Source organism: Mirounga leonina, unplaced genomic scaffold (assembly GCF_011800145.1).
Source record: "Mirounga leonina isolate KUSES-001 unplaced genomic scaffold, KU_Mleo_1.0 Mir_200, whole genome shotgun sequence".
In the NCBI taxonomy this organism is placed as follows: domain Eukaryota; kingdom Metazoa; phylum Chordata; class Mammalia; order Carnivora; family Phocidae; genus Mirounga; species Mirounga leonina.
In genome coordinates this window covers 17,244,397-17,263,749 of record NW_023270503.1, presented here as the reverse complement: position 1 = coordinate 17,263,749, position 19,353 = coordinate 17,244,397, and the positions used below count along the sequence as shown (strand labels likewise).

General features: G+C 39.8%; 2 protein-coding genes across 2 annotated transcripts in view; both read left to right on the top strand.

Annotated features, from left to right (window-relative positions):
* PCTP (phosphatidylcholine transfer protein) overlaps positions 1 to 19,353 on the top strand; it is a 255,791-nt gene that overhangs the window by 58,430 nt on the left and 178,008 nt on the right. The window lies entirely within an intron of this gene.
* On the top strand, positions 9,364 to 11,789 carry LOC118024723 (deoxynucleotidyltransferase terminal-interacting protein 2-like). Its single transcript, XM_035026785.1, is given in 3 exon segments — positions 9,364 to 10,165; positions 10,167 to 10,332; positions 10,335 to 11,789. Coding segments are annotated over 3 exon segments (1,995 nt in total). The 5' UTR covers positions 9,364 to 9,586; the 3' UTR covers positions 11,585 to 11,789.

The following is a 19,353-nucleotide window of genomic DNA, read 5'->3' as shown; positions in this document are numbered from 1 at the left end:
AAGCGGGGGAAATCGGAGGGGTAGACGAACCATGAGCGACGATGGACTCTGAAAAACAAACAGGGTTCTAGAGGGGAGGGGGGTGGGAGGATGGGTTAGCCTGGTGGTGGGTATTGAGGAGGGCACATTCTGCATGGAGCACTGGGTGTTATGCACAAACAATGAATCATGGAACACTTCATCTAAAACTAATGATGTAATATATGGGGATTAACATAAGAATAAAAAAAATAAATAAACAGGGGGCAATGATCTCTTTCCTGGTGCTGTACAATCATAAGTATGATTTCAGGACTTACAGCAGCTGGAGGGCTAGACGACACAAGGTATCTGCTTGTTATCATTTCAATAAGGGGAGTTGGGGAAAAAAGTCTTCTTGTCTGACTGTCCTCTGGGAGAGGTACCAGAAGTGGTGATGTCTTCCTATGATTCAGAAATCTTTCTGGCTTCCCACTGGGAAAGGGAATTTCCACAAGGAGTTTTCAGTTTGGTGTCTCTCTGGGTAAACAGATGTTCACTTTTAGCAGAGTTAAGGGCTAAGTGGATTTGGCCCTTCAGCGTTGCTCAGGATTCATAATTATGTAAAATAATCGGTAAATTCTATAATATAATTATGCATTATAATTATTTACATAATTATATATGTATGCATAAATATAAATTATATGAGATAATTTATAAATTATGTAAATAATGTAAAAACCAAGTCTTAAATATTCTGTTGTTCCCATTTTTCTATGCAGCCTCCTTAAGAAAGGCTTTTACTGGAAGTAGGATAAAGTGGCTTTTCAGAGTTACAGGGATTTTCCCAAGGAAGCTGTGAATGTGTGAAGCTGGGAGCACTGTTGGAGATTAATATTTTGTATCAGAAGCAAAAGATGTGTGTTTTTCCAGAGTTATGGCAGATAGGGATGGTAAGATTATATTCTTTTAATTTCAAACTTGTTGTTTTTCTTTAAATTTAATATCAGTGCTAGGCACAGAACTTTAGCTTATGAACATTTTCAAATCATGGAGCAAACCCTGTATTCACTTAAACTTTCATTAACAGATATTTCTAGGGAGATAAAGAGAATGATGGGGAAAAAGTTAAAAAATCCCCAGCGAAATCAGAGAAAGGAACAAGAGGAGGAGGAACAGAGAAAGAAAGAGACATACACCAACACCCCAAAAAGGAGGAGGAGAACCCAGTTACTGCCCCAGTCAGCCAATTATTGCTAAGTTAATTTAACTTGTATAAGGAAGAGTAAAGTCAATACATTATGGTTCTGATGAGAGATTTAACTCTCAGTATCTCAGTGTTTGCAAAAAACATTCCACTCCAGTAATTACAAGGTGGGAAAGAATAATAATGCCTATTAGTGCTGCTTTAGGGGTTATGGTCCTCTGAATTACTGTCTCTAACAAACACTTATGATGAGCCTACTATGTGCAAAGCACAGGCAAGGCATTTGCAGGTATAAAGATGAATAGGTCACTTGACCTTTCATCAAAGTGGCCCTGAGTTCTCTGAAGGGATATGAAGCAAAGAGTGAAAAGGGAGGCCAGTAAGACTGATTGTTGTCTTGGATGAGTCCCTCTTGCCTCAAGGTTCCAAAGTCCTACACAACTAGCATTATGAATCATTTTTATATCCGTTCCTCCCGTGTGGCGTACCTCCCTCCCTGCCTCTCTTCCTCCTGTCTTTTCTTCCTTCCTAGCTTCCTCCCTTCCTTCTTTCCCTCTCCCCTGAACTCCTCTTCTCCATCTCCCTCTCTGTCTTGGATGCTTGCCATTATCTGATTAAGGAAGTTTGCTAAGAATTTTAAAAAATTCTAAATATTGTTAAAATACTAAAATATTGTTAAATTTTAGGACAATTTTTTTCCATCTATGAAAGTGATTATATTGTTTTATCTTTCTTTATTCTGTTAATTTGGGGAATCAAACTGCTTGACTTTTGAATGAACTAGCCATGCACACTGGGAATAAACACGACCTGGTTGTTCTTTTTATGTAATTTCTGGATTTGGCTTACTAATATATTGTTTTGGATGTTTGCATCTGTGTTCATGAGTAAGACACTGGCCCATAAATTTTCTTTTTTTATAAGGCCTTGTGCATTTAACTTCATATCAAGATTATATGGACTTCAAAAAATGAGTTTAGAATTGTTTCCTTTTTTTTTTTTATTCACTGGAAGAATTTGGCTAAAATTGCCTAAGAATTGGCTAAAATTTCTTAAATGTTTGGAAGAATTTTTTGGTGAAGTTACCTGGGCCTAAAGTTTTTCTTTATCTATTAATTAGGATTCAGCTTCTTTAATGAGTATAGGACTATTCATATTTTCTATATCTTTATATATCAGTTTTAGAAACTATATTTTTATACTAGTTTGCATGCTATAAATGTATTTTTAGAAATTTATCCATTTAACTTAATTTTGGTGTGTATTTGCATAAAGTTATTCTTCATATTTAACATCTGTGTTATATGTAGCAGTATCCACTTTCACATTCCTGATATTGGTATATTTCCCCCTTTTTTTTGGCCTAGCTAGGGATTTGTCAATCTTATTGCATCTCTTCATTTAATCAATTTGTGGCTTTGTTCAAAGTATTTTTATTGCTTGTTCTCTAATTCATTAATTTGTATCCTTTTAAAATGATTTCCTTTTAAATTTAGGGGCTTTAATTTGTTAAATTTGGGGGAATTTTAGCTTTTCTTAAAAACTAGTTTCTTGAGGGGCACCTGGCTGGCCCAGTTGGTAGAGCATGCAACTCTTGATCTTAGGACTGTGCATTCGAGCCCACATTGAGTGTAGAGATTACTCAAAAAAAATTTTTTTAAATCTTGTAAAAAAAAAAAAACTAATTTCTTGAGACAGATTCTTAGTTAATTGATTTTCACCTTTTAGTCTTTTCTAATACATGCATTTAATGCTATGTATTTCCCTCTAATATAAATTTATTTTCATCACATACATTCTTATGTCATGTTTTCATTAGTATTCATTTCAAAATACTTGCAAATACTCATTGTGATTTCTACTATGATCTACTGATTATTTAGAAATGAAATGTTTAATTTCCAAACATGGTGATTTTGTTACATATTGGTAACTTAATTCAATATTCAGAGAACATACTCCAATCTTTTGAAAGTTTTTGAGACTTACTTGATAAACCAGCATGTGGCAATTTTTGTCAAATCTCCAGTGTCATTTTGGCTTTGTAGATGTTATATGTAAGTCTTGCCAATTTTAGGTTTGTATAGGTTGAGGCTAAATAATTAGGTACATATAGATCAAGGACTGTTATATCTTCCTGTTGAATTGAACCGTTTATCATTAAGAAATGCCATCTTTGGGGTGCTTGGGTGGCTCAGTCGTTAAGCATCTGCCTTCGGCTCAGGTCATGATCCCAGGGTTGAACCCCACATCGGGCTCAGCGGGAAGCCTGCTTCTCCCTCTCCCACTCCCCATGCTGTGTTCCCTCTCTCGCTGTCTCTCTCTCTGTCAAATAAATAAATAAAATCTTAAAAAAAAAAAAAGAAATGCCATCTTTATCTCTAATAGTTCTTCAGTCTATTAAGGCGATGCTAATACAATCACAGTAGCTTTCTTTCAGTTAATGTTTGCATGGTTTATCTCTTCCTATTCTTGTATTTTCAATACGAGCATGTTCTTACTTGTCTTTTGTAAATAGCATATATTTGTACCATTTTGTTTACCTACTGGAACAGTCTGTCTTTTAATTGGACTATTTAATCCAATCGATGTAATTATTAATGATCTGGATCTGTTTTTACCATCAAAGCTTTTATTTCAGTTTATCTCACTTTTTAAATTTGTTTTTAGTCCCTTCTTTTTCTTTGAATTACCAACACTTCATAACCCCATTATGACAAGATGTTAGCCTATTCTTATATTATTGTTCCCTATCTCTTGCTCTCCTGTTATATTGATAATATTGATAATACCCAGACCAATGATTCAAATATTTTGGTTTCAGAAACTCTTTATACTCCAAATATTTTTTGCTTATGGAAGTAACATCTATTGAAATCTTTCATTTTAAAAATTAAAACTGAGAACTTTTTTTTTTTAAGATTTGATTTATTAGAGAGAGAGAACAAGCAGGGGAGTGGGAGAGGGATAAGCAGGCTCCCCACTGAGCAGGGAGCCTGATGCAGGACTCGATCCCAGGACCCTGGGATCATGACCTGAGCCGAAGGCAGTCGCTTAATCAACTGAGCCACCCAGGTGCCCAAAACTGAGAACTTTTAATATATTTATTAATTCACTGAAAAATATAATAGCAAACCCATTACATGATAACATAAAGAACATATTTTCATGAAAAATACCTGCATTTTGCAAATGAAAGAATGGCATTGTTTCACATTTTAGCTGATCTCTTTTTGTCTGCCTTAGAGAAGATAGCTAGATTCTCTTATTTGCTACAACACTAATTAAAAAATAATTTATAAGTCATATGGCCTCTGGAAAACTCCTGTATACACCCATGAGAGGGAGTGACAAAGCAAATAACATTTTAGTAGTATGATGGAAATTGTTTTGCCCTTGTGGATCCCCTGAGAGAGTCTCAGGGATCTTCAGGGGTCTACAAGCCATATTTTGAGACCAGTGATCTTCAGACTTTAACAATGCATCCAAATCATGGGGAGGCTGGTTAGCTCACAGATTGCTGGGCTCCATACCCAGAGTTTCTGATTCAGCATGTCTAGGATGGGGTCTGACAATTCGTATTTCTAACAAATTCTCAGGTGATGCTGCTGCTGCTGGTCCACTTTGAGAATCACCGATCTGGACTTTTAATTCTATATTATTATGGATATAATTTCTCTTTGTCTTCACTTGTAACTACTTTTAAAACAACATCAAAATCTACTAAGCTATTTCATCACTGTCACCTCACATACATCTTACACTATCTCCTGGAATTTTTTCTTCTCTAATTGAAGTACTTAATACAACACTGACTTCGGTATGAGTGTTTTTGTGACAGTCAGAGGGTTTTGATGCTTGAGAATATTTTTAGCATCACTGCACATTTAAATAACAATTTGAGTGAATATCAGTTTCTTGGTTTTATGGTTCTAGATATTTTTTTCCCCAATACATTGAAAACATTACTCTAATATTTTTCATTCATTTTTTTTTAATGGCTGTTTCTCATGTTCTATTGAAACATCTGAAATAACTTAATCCATGCTTGTTAATGCAGGATCTGTCCTTTTTCTCTAGGAGTGTTCACAATTTCCTCCTTGCTTTTGATGCTCTCACATGTTCTTATTAGATCTAAATCTAATGTGGGGTTTCTCCTTGTATTTCCTCTTTGGGATTCTCTGGCCCTTTCAATCTGAAGCCTTCTCTTCCTCCATGTTTCTCTTCTCTTTCATTCAGGGAAACTCATCTTCATTATTTCTTCAAGTATTTCCTCTTCATTATTGCTCCCTCTTTCAGGGATTCTGTTGTCCCAGAGTTAATCACTTCCACTTCTATTCCTTCTACCCCATCACCTCTTAGATTTTTAAAAATATTTTATGTGGGTTTCTTTTTCTTTTCTTTTTTCTGCTTTTTATTCTTCCCTCTGGGAATTTTTTCTCAGTGCATTCTTTCCATTGCTAACCCATTCCTTTAGCTAATTCTTTCTGCTGTCTCTTTCATATATATTCTTTACTTCAACTACTTGACTTTTTATATCTAATATTTCTTCATGGTCCTTTTTAATGCTTTCTTCTTATTTTGCATCATTTTGAAATAATTTCTATTATTTCTTTTAAATTTTTCCTTAGGCAAACAAATTTTTGGTGCTAATATGTTGCTTTTGGTGGAATATATAACCTACTAATTTCATTTGAAATAGGCATGCTCCTCAAATGTCTTATTATTTTGGCTTGTGAGCTCCTTTTCCCCTGAGATAGTCACTGTTTTGTCAGGCAACCATAGACCTTGGTTTGCAACAGCCCTAATTAGCTCAGGTTAGGGAGCTAAGCCCTGTGAAAGAGAAGGCCAGGCGTGGAAAACCAACCAGTCATTCTGGCCTTTAGGTCAGGGCCTCATTCTTTGCCTACCAGAAGGAAGCATCCTTAGATTGTATAACTAATCAGCCCTGGGAGTTTGGAAGGGAAGGAGCTGGAGAACTCCTGCTCAAAGTTCCTGCTCCACTTAACTACTTCTTAGCACCTCGCAGACACATGTCTTGGGAGCTGCCTCATTTGTGTCACCTAGAACACCTGGATGGGAGCCGAGAGCCGTGTGTGATGGCAGAAATTGTTTGCTCAAGACAGTAACAGAGGAGAGCAAGAGCAGAGCACCGAGAGTTCCTGTCTTATTGTACCCTCCCAAAGCATGCAGTTATGCCTCCTATTAAAGGCCAGAGCCTTACCCATATGCCAGTTCAAAATACATAACTCCAGGTCTCCCAGAAATTTTTTGGCATTTTTCTCTTTTAGTTCTTTGGGGAAGGCAGTCAGCCTTCATGCTTGGTTCAGTGTCTTGGAGAATCTTGATCCTAATCCATTTCTAATTTTTCCAAAAGTGTGATCTTGGACAAGTTACTTTATTTCTCCTTAGTTTTCTTATCCATGAAATGGGACTAATATATAATATCAATAGCAATGTAAAAATTAAAATAATATACACACATATTTTATATATTAATATACAATACATGCATATATATACATATTACATGTATTAATATATTAAAAGTGGTTAATATTATTGCTGGCATGGAGTAGACACTGCTCTATTGTTGCTATTATAATTGTTGTGGTTGTTACATGTGGTTGTTATAATCGAGGGCTAGAGCCTGACTTTCCATTCTGCAATGGAATGTTCTGGATAATGAAGTGCAATACTGCTGTACCTGTAATGTAAGAAGTTGTTTTTACTGTGTTTGAAATACATTACTGACATTATATTTCCTTTTCCTGTGGGGCCATATATGTGCAGTTACTCAGAGGATTTGGGGGCCTGGCCTCCAAGAAAGGGAAATGTGGCCCACAGAAGTCTTGCTGAGCAGAGGTAACCGACCCAGGGGGAGGGTATGGATGACCATTGTGGATAATGGGAATAGCCATATCCATGATCTAGCATTTACTTTACTTTTTGCATGTTGCAATTTTCTTCTGTTAGAGCCCAATACCTTCAATAATGTGATATTACACATGGCAGAGTGGTCTTGCTCATGCTTGGGTAATTAAGGGATTGAAATTAAGGAATAGAAATTAAGGGATAGAAACAGTTCTTGAGGCTAGAAGTTTGAAATTGAGGAGTCAGAAAGGCTACGCTCCTTCTAGAGAAGGACCCTTCCTTGCCTATTCCTAGCTTCAGTGGCCCCTGACATTCATTGGTTTGTGGCCATATCACTCCAATCTCTGCCTACCTGCCTTAATGTGGTCTTCTCTCTGTCTCTGTGACCTCTCTTCTTGTAAGGATTGTTGTCATTAGGGATAGAATGGATGCATACATCCCATTCTTGGGGTGATGAGTCTTGAGAAGCTGATCATGAAATATTAAGAAGAGTCTTCTACAAAAACCTGATCCAGTCTCAGATGGTTGACTGAGGTAAAAAGGGACAAACAGGATGGACCTGTGGGACACCCCAATATGCCACAGGGATTATCAGAAATATCTGAGGCAAGGAATCTGGTGAAAGAGTAGGCTCCCTACAACAGCAGGATAGGGGATAGACAAGTTATGATTTGCCATTAAAGGCAATTGTGACTCTATAGGATGGAGAACCATAACTGTTGAATTGCACTGTTAGTTCTGAGTGCTGTCTGTTAATATCACCACACTCCAACACTTGGTATGCACACTAATGACAGATGTCTCTTGCCTCGTCTCTAGCTTGGATGGCTCCTGGGGGCAGATCTCTTGACCGTAAGCCACTTGATTTGTTAGCCTCCTGCCATGGGCCCTTGGCTACCCTTCATTCAGCAGCACTGACTTTTGAAGTGGACCCAGTGACATCATAGTCAGCCACACCTACTGTAAGTTCTCATCAACACGCATCCTTAATTTCTCTCTTCCCAGGATGGATATGGTATGGGAAGCAAAGAAAATATGTATGCTGATTTCTTAAACACACACATATTTATTCTTAAAATATATGTCTCTTTTCTCCCTTGGGGGCCAATGAAACCTGCTTGAGCTTTCATTTCCACAACTAAAATGATGTGGCTCATTTCTTATCCTCATCCGAGGAACAGCCAATTGCTGGTGGGTCAGTGAACTCCCAGAGGGGATAAAATGGAAACTGATGCTATTTTAAAAATGCCAGGAAGTCTTCCACTATGTCTAAATATGGGTACAGGAGACCTAGGTTCTTTAATTGCATCTCCCAAGTTCAGTAATTACTTTGGGAAGCTTCTTGGATGAAGGATATCTGAACAATTCTCTTGGAGTCAAGGATATCTGAACAACTCAAAGGGGCTTTGACTGCCTCCTGGGCAACTTGCATAAACTTCACTCTGCAGAGCTCATAAATTCCAACAAGGCTGGACAAAGCAAGGTCCCTCCTTCCTTGGGGACAGAGCCTGTTTCCTTCTACCCTGAGCAGTAACACTCGCAGCCTTTGTTATGGCCTCGTTAGAACTCTGTACATAGCAACCAGGGCAGAAGGTGAGCTGGTCTCTTCCTATTAAATATGATGCCACCAAGCTGTTACTGTCAGTTACTGCCATTAAAATGACAGCTGTTGGTCAGCCCTTAGTGGAAAGAAACAGTCTTCTCTCTACTCTTGTTTCTCAGTCAGAACAAACTTTTCACTCTATCCCAAAATATGCATACTGACCCAAAGAGGGTTACTCTGAGAATTTCCCAGGCATCATCTACTCAGGAGGCTCAGCATTATGAGCTTAAGGACAGAGCCAGGATCTCAGTGGAGATCAGTGGCTTGGCTTTGAGCCTTCACTGTTCCCACCCTCCCTAGCCACCCCCTAAGCTCTCCCAATGGTTGGGCCCTGAGCTAAGAATAGTTTTCTTCTTTTCAAAGATGTAAAATCCATCAGGAACTACTCTCCCTCCCACCCAAGTCAGGGAGTTGTCATGGTGGAAAGAGACAGATGTGTGTGTGCGTGTGCGAGTGTGTGTGTGTGTGTGTGTGTGTGTGTGAGCATGCACACCTGTTCCCACATGTGCCTGTGCTGGGGTTCTTACATGTGTATTTAATGGGCATATGTGAATTTTTGTGTGCATGTTTATATCATGTGTGTAGTGTGTTGACAGAGAACTTCAATCTTCTTTCCTCTCATTTCCCCATCCACAGCTGGCCCGATTTTCTTTATGGCCAGGTAACCTCTTATAATTTATTTGCTTTATTATTTCTGTCTTCATGTGTATGTACGCAGCGAAAAAAATTGATCAGAATTTTGACAAAGAGTATTGTTTGCAGATAGGAGCAGTTCCTCTTGGTTTGGTGGAGGTTTTTTTCCTAGAACCCAGTGTTCGGGGCCCAGGTAGAGTAGAAGCACACTGTCCCCTCTTTATGTCATAGCCTCGTCCCTCCTCCCCACCTACCCATCCTTGATTAGGAGGCTGTGCACTAGTCCAAGGTGGCTGCGAGCCGGGAGGATGGTGGTGACCCGGTCCAGGAGGCCTCAGGCCACGATCCAAGCCACATTGGCTGAAAACTCCCAACAGAATTCTGCTAAAAGAATTCATGCACATCCAAAAGTCAGGAAGGAATGTCTACCTGTTGACCCAACTACTGCTGAATCGCAAACCACTAGGAAACAAAGTCCAGTCTCTAGAACTCCTAAAACCAGAAAGAGGAAGAGCGGAACTACAGTCTCATTATCTGAAATGAACAAACCATCTACTGATGGAGAGACCTCTGAAGCAGAGTCAAATTGTTCTTCCGTGTCTGAGCTCCAGGATCCTATTTTAAGAGTAACTAGGAGACGGCAGATCTTAGTTGCATGCACTCCAGTGTCCAGTGTTTGGAAAAGGCTGAAAATAACTCCAATAAATCAGTCTCGTATTGAAGAAGACAACGACGATGACTCTGAAGCTGAATCACATGTCTCAGTTATTTCTAGAATTGTGCCGCCCACAGTAATAACTACAAGGACCAGAAGAAGTAAGGCTAAACCTGTAAGAGATCCAAACCAAGAATTATATTCAGAAGCTATTTCTGATGCTGAGTCATTTTGAAGAAAATGACATTTCTTCATTTTCCGGAGTTGCAACTATAAGAACAAGAAGTATGCAGAAGTTACATGCACAAACTGAGGAGAAAGATATTAACATTGTACCAGAAAATGAAAAGCAGATCATAAATGTGCCTATGAATTCAGAGGATTCAGATACCAAACAACTTGTTTACTGGTAAGATCTCTTCCTCAGATAAATAAGCCAAATTTCTATAATGAAATTCATAATGACTTCGATGATGATTCCATCCACAGAAATTCAGAAAAAGAAAAGAAAACCGAACAGTGCAAAAATGCCAACGTTTTAATATGAGAGGAGAAAAAGGCCAATGTTGCACCTCTCAAAGAAATAACAAAGCAGAATAGTAAGAATTTAGATGAAGAAACCAAGGGAATAGTAGATGAGGAAAAAGAAATAAATAAGAAAAATTCTCAGTTGGAGAGCCTTTCCGAACCTCAGGACACTGGCATTCAGCGGTTAGTTTCTCAAAGGCATTCAACCCCCCAAAATAATGAGACCACATCAGAGCCCTCACATCTGAACTGTGAGGCTATAATGAAATCATTAGCTCAATCATTTGCAGTGGTAGAAGTGGACAGATGGAATGAAGAGAGAAAGAGCACCATAAAAACAAGTGACTTGACAGAATTTGGTGATAGTGGTAGTGATGAAGAAGAGTGCACTGTTACAGGTATCAGTGAAGACAGGAATGAAGGAAGGGATGTGGATTTTGAGTGTGAAACCAAACTATTCAAGTCTGAGCCCCATACATCCCTGGACAAAGGTGATTCTGTTTTATTAGTCCTCATCAGTGATGAAAGCCAGCAGTCTGAAAATAGTGAGAATGAAGAGGACACTCTGTGTTTTGTTGAAAATAATGGTCAAAAGGAATCATTAAATGGAGAATGAGAAAATATGTCATGTGACAATGCATTGTTTGTAATTGACACAGCTCCTGGATTGAGTACTGATAAACATTTTTACTTGGATGAGGGAGACAAGGCAAGTGAGGTTGCCATTGAGGAAGAAAAAGAGGAGGAAGAGGATGAAAAAAGTGAAGAACCATCAGACCATGACAGAAACAAAGATAGTGAGTTTAGTGATGAAGACGACTTACTAAATAGCACAAAGTCTAAACTTCTGAAGTTGACAAGCAGCAGCGTAGACCCTTGTATGAGTATCAAGCAGTTGAGTGGTTTGTATATTAATTTCAGTGCAGACAAACTACAGTGGAACAAGAGAACCCTAACACAGATCAAGGAGAAAAAGAAAAACGAGCTTTTGCAGAAAGGAGGCTGTGTACTTTGGGTGAGAAAGAATGACCTGAGGCAGCTTGTTAGCCAACTCTTGACATCTTTTAAAAGTAAACTGAGTGCCTGTTTGTTCCAAAGCTTTTTGTTTAACAACATGTTCTGAAAACATCTCTTGGATTTAATATCTCATGATCCTTCTTCAGGGACTCACTGATACAATCATATTAACCCCATCTCTGCCTCCTTCATATGTCTGGAAGTATAACATGAGATTGGGAGTCAGACAGGCTCAAATATTGAATTGGGTTACTGCTCATGTAACCTTGAGTTAATTAATGAATTCTTACTTCATCCAGAAAAAAGGGGTAATAACAATAGTGATCTAATCGGGCTATTGTACAAATTAAATGACACTCACCTTGTGAAAGTCTTAATGTGATACTTCACAAGCAGTAAGTACTCTGTTAGCTATTTTTATTTCCCCTGCCTGCTCCCAGCTATTACTGAAGCCAACTTTCTCACACCTGTCGCTCCTTCTTGCTTCCCTACTCTGTTGATTTCCTAGTGCTGCCATAGCATAGGAGCACAAAGTGGGTAGTTCAACACAACAGAAACTCTCTCTCACAGTTCTTGAGGCTGGAAGTTTGAAATCAAGGAGTCCGAAAGGCCATGCTCCTTCTGGAGAATGACCCTTCCTTGCCTATTCCTAGCTTCTGGGGGCCCCTGACATTCATTGGCTTGTGGCCACATCACTCCAGTCTCTGCCTGTCTCTGTCTTCAAGTGGCCTTCTCTCTGTCTCTGTAACCTCTCTTCTTGTTGTAAGGATTATTATCATTAGATTTAGGGCCCACCCAAAGTTCATTATGATGTCATCTTGGGATCCTTAACGAATAACATCTGCAAAAACCCTATTTCCAAATGAGGTAACATTCTGAGGTTCTGGGTGGACTTGAATTTGTGGGGGTGAGGGAGGAACATGAGAAAACATACTATATATACCATCCTAGGCTCCTCTCTCTCTTTTTTTCAAATCATCTCAAGATTTTTAACTATCAAATTCCCTTCTTTTATTCTATTTGTATTTTGCTCCCTTTTCTCCATCCTCCCTACTGTGGCCTATTGCAGCTTTCACTTGTGGACTCTTCTACCCTGTGAATTGATCTTGCTTCTCTGGCCTCACTCATATCCATTCTCACATTGCTTCGAGGGTGGTCTTGCACAAGTACAGACGGATCTGATGAAAGGGTTCTTTCTTCTCAAAAACCTTTAAAAGCTCCCAGTGTCATTAGGATAAAATGCAACATCTTAGCATTCAAGGCTCTTCACAAGCTGGTCACAAACAGTTTTCCTAATATTGCACTGCACTCTGTACTAATCACTTTCAACTGTCCAAGCCCACACTAACCTAGGTCTAAGGAACAGCCTTACTATTGCTGCTTACTATTGCCTTGACAGATTTATTCCAGGGTGCAGTCTCGGAGATCAGGCTCATTTAAGTAGAAGGTTTGTTGGGGAGTTTCTCAGAGCAGGTGTTAACTTGGGGCATGTGTGTGAGGAGGTAAGTTGGAGGCCAGTTGTAGAGGACGAAGTTTGAGGGGTGAGTTTGGTTCCACAGAGATGGGAGCTTTGGAGCCAAGGAAGTCAGGATCAAGTTTGGAAAGGGAGGACAGTTGGTGAAATAGTTAACACTCTAATGCCTGAACTGAATGAGTGTGATGCATTCATTCACCTGTTAGGGGCCAGCCAGGGGCCTAGGCTGGGCTGGCTTAACATCACCGTGGCAGGATGGAAAGTGCGTTCTGTGGTCAGTCTCTGCACATCTTTCTGGTCATTAGGGAGGGACGCATGGACCACAGAGCCCAGTGACCTAATCCTTGTGACTCTCTGTTCTCTTTCTTCCTTGTTTATTCTGTGGGATCTAAGGCACTGACAACCCCAGGTCATAACTTGTATTTGTGGATGTTTGCCGTTGTGGTTTCTTAAAACAGCTGGGCAAATGGAAGAACTGAGCTTTCACTGTTTTTGAGACTATCAGGCCCTGTTTGTTTTGACTCTTGTTCTTGCACATTTAGTTTCTGAGTTAGTTTGGACCTAGGTTGAACATGAATCAGGAGACTGACCTTGACTTGATGGTGCCTAAGGAGTTCCCTCTCTGACAATTTATGTCTCTGAATCCACCAAATTAGCTGAATGAAATAGCATTTTCTCTCCATTCTTAATTTGGCCAGTAAGCTCAATGCATGACCGATGCTGAGTAGCTGACATCCCGTAATCCTCTGGCATTGGCTGCAGCATAAAGAAGCAGTGAGGGACTTAAGCTGCTTCAGAAGTGATTTACAAGGCTAACAAGATATAACCACTTCTCAAACCCATGTTGCAATTTATTACAAAAACTTCTTCTTCTTCTTCTTTTGCTCCTCCTCCTCCTTCTTCCTCCTCCTCCTTCTCCTCCTCCTCCTCCTCCTTCTTCTTCCTTTCTTCTTCTCCTTCTCCCTCTTCCTCTTCCTGCCCTTCTTCTTTCCTTCTTCCTCCTCTTCCACCTCCTCTTCCTCCTTCTTCTAATGCTTTCCTTGACTATAAGTCATTACACGGAATTAACAGAGGGTTTCATGTTGGGTTAGGCCTTGGGAATGACTATTTCTGGCGTAGTCAGTTCAGGCTGCTAGAACGAAAGTACCGTAGACTGGTGGCTTAAACAACATTTATTTCTCACAGTTCTGAAGGTTGGGAAGTACAAGATCAAGGTGTCAGCAAATCAGGTGTGAGTGGAAGACCTCCTCCCTGGCTTGTAGATGGCCACCTTCTTGCTGTGTTCTCACACTGCTGAGAGAGATTATCTCTTTTGTGTCTCTTTTAATAGGGGCACTAATCCCATTCATGAAGGCTCCACCCTCATGACCTAATCATCTCCCAAAAGCCCTACCTCCAATTACCTATCACATTGGGGATTAAGCTTTGACATATGAATTTGGGGGGATACACATATTCAGCTCATAGCAGGGTCTAGCATCTTTATTTAACAGAAGGGAGAATTGAGGTGCAGCACTGATAGGACCCTTGCAAGATTCCCTAAGACAATGAGCAACAGGTTGTCTGGTTTCCAGTGCAGGGCTTTTTCCTTTTTTTTTTTTTTTAAGATTTTATTTATTTATTTGAGAGAGAGAGGGTGTGAGAGAACATGAGCAGGGTGGGGAGGGGCAGAGGGAGAGAGAGAAGCAGACTCAGTGAGCAGGGAGCCCGATGAGGGACTCAACCCCAGGACCCTGGGATCATGACCTGAGCCGAAGGCAGATGCTTAACGGACTGAGCCACCCACGCGCCCAACGGCTTATTGGGCGCTGCTTATTTAAATGACATGATTTTATCTCAATCCTGCTTTGACTATTTTTTTCTTTTCTTTCACTTAAAAATAGAAGACAATTTGTAAGAACACAGAAGAGCAAGGATTCTGGGAAGATAACCACCTAATTGCAGCTCTCTTTTCCTTGACCCCCAACTCCTTCTTCTCTTGGGCTAGATGGGAGGGATATGAGGCTGAGTTGAGGAGGGAAGACTAGACAGAGGGCTTTCTTCCTCAGGAAGCAGAGTTAGAGCTGGAAAGGAGATTGCCCTGTGATAAGGAAAAGACAGCCTGGGGAAGCCTGAGAAAATTCTGGTTCTGAGATATATGGTCCTGGAGGAAAGGGTGACATCAGCCATGAAGGTATCTGGTTTCTCTGGTCCTTATGAGGCCAAGCAGGAGCTAGATCTGGGGGCTGCATCCTCTCTGACCCTGAGGTGGCAGAATATGAGAACCTATTTTAGCTAGAATGTGGAGTCGCCCTCTGGGTGCCTTCACAGGTGACTGACAATCTCCTGGGAGTAGAAAATATTTCCCCCACACTACTGTGTGACTGACACCAGTTAGAAGACTCCAACAACCAGACCTGAACATAAATGAGCAGACAAAATGGAAAGAAAACTCAGTGACGTGGTCCTGGCAACTAGATGAGGAAAGAAGTCAGAACCTATAGAGCCCCTTCTGTGAATATGACTTGCTAGAGTGTAACAAGTGACTGTCTAAACCCAAACAAAAACATTGAAAGAGACTCAAGTGCACCACAAACATGGAGCCAAACCACATGATTTCCCAATTCAATATCTCGGCTGACTGATTGAAGGAGAGAATGGTCACTGGAGGCAAGTGGAAGATGTATCTCAAAGCACAGAGCAAAGATAAAGATAGATGCTATGGGGGGAAAGAAGTTTGGGGAGAGGCATCCCCAAGACGTGACATGTGAAGAACAGAAGTTCAAAAAAGAATTGGGAAAATAATTAATTACTTAACAAATAGTAGGGAGAGAAAGTATCCTGATTTGAAGACAGATCTGAATTTGCATTCTAAAGGAGTTCATCAAGTTCAAGGCAGGACTGATGACAAGTAACACTCACAGGCAGTATTCTGGTAAAATTTCTGAATTCCTAAGACAATGTGAATATATTACAATCTTCCAAGAAGAAAGAACAAGTTACCAAAATGGAAAAATTGTGAGAAAAATATTGGGCCTCTCATCTATAACATTAAAGGCTAAAAGATAATGAAACAGCATTTGCAGGCTATGCAGGAATACTGTATAAACCGATATGAACTTTATTGCTTGCTAAGGCACAATACAAATATTTGCTGATATTCAGGTCCAGGAGGTAGCATTCATCAATTCCCCCCATATTCCACTGGTTAAAACTCAGACATGTGGCTCCAGCTATGCAAGGGGATGGGACAGCCTGGGGATCATGAGCAGGCTGACTTATGCCATAAAACAAGACAATACAAAAGAGAGAATAGAGGTGAAGACCTTGTAATTCTTTCCTTACTTGGGATTTTCTGACTTTTACCTAATTCTTGTAATAAACCGGATCCATGATTCTGTCTATTAAATCTATGGTGCCTTTCATGCATTCAGTAGATAGTCCTTCTGAGTTTATTCTGCCAGGACCTGATATGCAGCAGAGAGTAAGGCCAAGAAAAATCCTGGCCTTCATGGATCTAGTGGGTGTCCTGATGCATATAACAATTATGAAGAATTGGAGGCCAGCATCCAGTATTGTACAGCAGTCTTGGAAGCAGACAGATCTCAATTTAAATTAAAATCCTGGCCATGACAGAGCCACTTTGTGGACCTTGAGAGAGTTATTTAACCTCTTCAAAGTACAATTTCCTCATATATAAAGTGGGTATTGTAATATCCCACAGTGTTGTCTTTATGATAATTAAATAATCAATCAATAATGCAGGGAGCACAAACATCCTAGATCTTAGAAGCCTGTGTCTCCAAGAAAATAAGGTCTCATATATTTATTAGAAAAAATAGATTCTTAAAATTAAAAAATCATGATCACTGTTAAGATCTATATAGTAGTACAGAAGTGTACAAGGTGAGAGCTAGAAGTGCTCACCCTTTGCTTCTAGACCTACCCTCCTTAGGTAATCATATTTACTCATTCTTGCTTATCGTTTCAGAGATTTTCTATGTGTCAGCAAGCATCTGCACATCTATATGTATGCTTGAAAAATTACAGATGGACTTATGCTATGCAGTGTTGTCTACCTTGCTTGCTCTGTCACATAATATACCTTGGACATTTTCCTACGTCACTATGTGTAGACCTCTCTTACTCTTTTTAATAGCTCAGTAATGCTTCACGGGATGTGTGTATATCATGGTCTACGTGTTCTCTACTGATGGACATTTAGCTTATTTTCCAACTTTTGCTGTTGGCTGCAGTGCTGCTGCAAATGCCTGTATATATGTGTATTTAGACACAGAAGAGGTGTATCTGTTGGGTGAATTCCTAGGAATTCAGTAATGGGCACAAAGGATTGTACATTTTATATATATATATATATATATTTTTTATTCTTATGTTAATCCCCATCATTACATCATTAGTTCTAGATGAAGTGTTCCATGATTCATTGTTTGTGCATAACACCCAGTGCTCCATGCAGAATGTGCCCTCCTCAATACCCACCACCAGGCTAACCCATCCTCCCACCCCCCTCCCCTCTAGAACCCTCAGTTTGTTTTTCAGAGTCCATCGTCTCTCATGGTTCATCTACCCCCCTTCAATTTCCCCCCCTTCATTCTTCCCCTCCTGCTAAATTCTTCTTTTTTTTTTTCTTTCTTAACATATATTGCATTATTTGTTTCAGAGGTACAGATCTGAGATTCAACAGTCTTGCACAATTCACAGCACTTACCAGAGCACATACCCTCCCCAGTGTCTATCACCCAGTCACCCCATCCCTCCCACCCCATCTCCCACTCCAGCAACCCTCAGTTTGTTTTTCAGAGTCCATCGTCTCTCATGGTTCGTCTACCCCTCCGATCTCCCCCCCTTCATTCTTCCCCTCCTGCTACATTCTTCTTCTTTTTTTTTTCTTTCTTAACATATATTGCATTATTTGTTTCATAAGTACAGATCTGAGATTCAACAGTCTTGCACAATTCACAGCGCTTACCAGAGCACATACCCTCCCCAGTGTCCATCACCCAGTCACCCCATCCTCCCCACCCCCCACTCCAGCAACCCTCAGTTTGTTTCCTGAGATCAAGAATTCCTCATATCAGTGAGGTCATATGATACATGTCTTTCTCTGTTTGACTTATTTCACTCAACATAATACCCTCCAGTTCCATCCATGTCGTTGCAAATGGCAAGATCTCATTCCTTTTGATGGCTGCATGATATTCCATTGTATACATATACCACCTCTTCTTTATCCATTCATCTGTCGATGGACATCTTGGCTCTTTCCACAGTTTGGCTATTGTGAACCATTTTATATTTTGATAAAGTTTGCCCAGTTACCTTCCACATGGTTGGTACCAATTTCTATTCCTATCAACCATTTTATGAGAGTGCTTCCCACCCCCTGCCGTAGTCATCACTAAATTACTTTTGAGATGAAAATGGTATCCCGTTGTTGGTCAGTATGCATTTCGCTAATGACTAGTGAGGTTGGGCATCTTTTCCTGTTTATCACCATTTTAGTGTCTCTTTTTTCCCCTCAGATCTGTCCTTTGCCATCTCTAATATTTTCTCTTGTTTGTTTGTTTATTTTAGAGAGAGAGAGAGAGAGTATGTGCACAAGTGGAGGGAGGGGCAAAGGGAGAGGGAAAGAATCTCAAGCAGACTCTGTAAGGAGCCAAAGCCCCTGTAGGGCTCAATCCCACAACCCCAAGATCTCGACCTTAGCTGAAACCAAGAGTCAGTTGCTCAATCCACTGAGCCACCCAGGCGCCCCTCTATTTTCTCTTTTTAATAAAAGCTTCCAAGGAGCTCTCATTATAAGGATATTATCATTTTGGTATCAAATGCATTATAAATATTTTCCAGTGTGCTATTATTTTAAATTTTTGTTCACAGTATTTTTGCTATTCCAGAGTCATATTTACTATTCTTTTAAATGTGTGGTCTCTGGGTTTTATACTATATTATTATTTTAAACGTACGGTCTCTGGTTTTTGTACCATCATTAGGAGGGACTCTTACTCTAAGATTAATTTGAAAAAGTTACCTATATTTCTCTTAGCACATTCCGGTATTTTTAAAAAAGTTTTTGAATCTTTGTTACACCTAGAACGAATTTATTTATTTATTTATTTAAGATTTTATTTATTTATTTGACAGACAGAGACACAGCAAGAGAAGGAACACAGCAGGGGGAGTGGGAGAGGGAGAAGCAGGCCTCCCACGGAGCAGGGAGCCTGATGCGGGGCTCAATCCCAGGACCCTGGGATCACGACCTGAGCCGAAGGCAGACGCTTAGCGACTGAGCCATCCAGGTGCCCCTAGAATTTATTTTTGAATAAGGATCAGGGTAGGTGTCTAGCTTTATTTTTTTTTTCTGAATAAGTTGGTAGTTATACTAATATCATATGATGAAT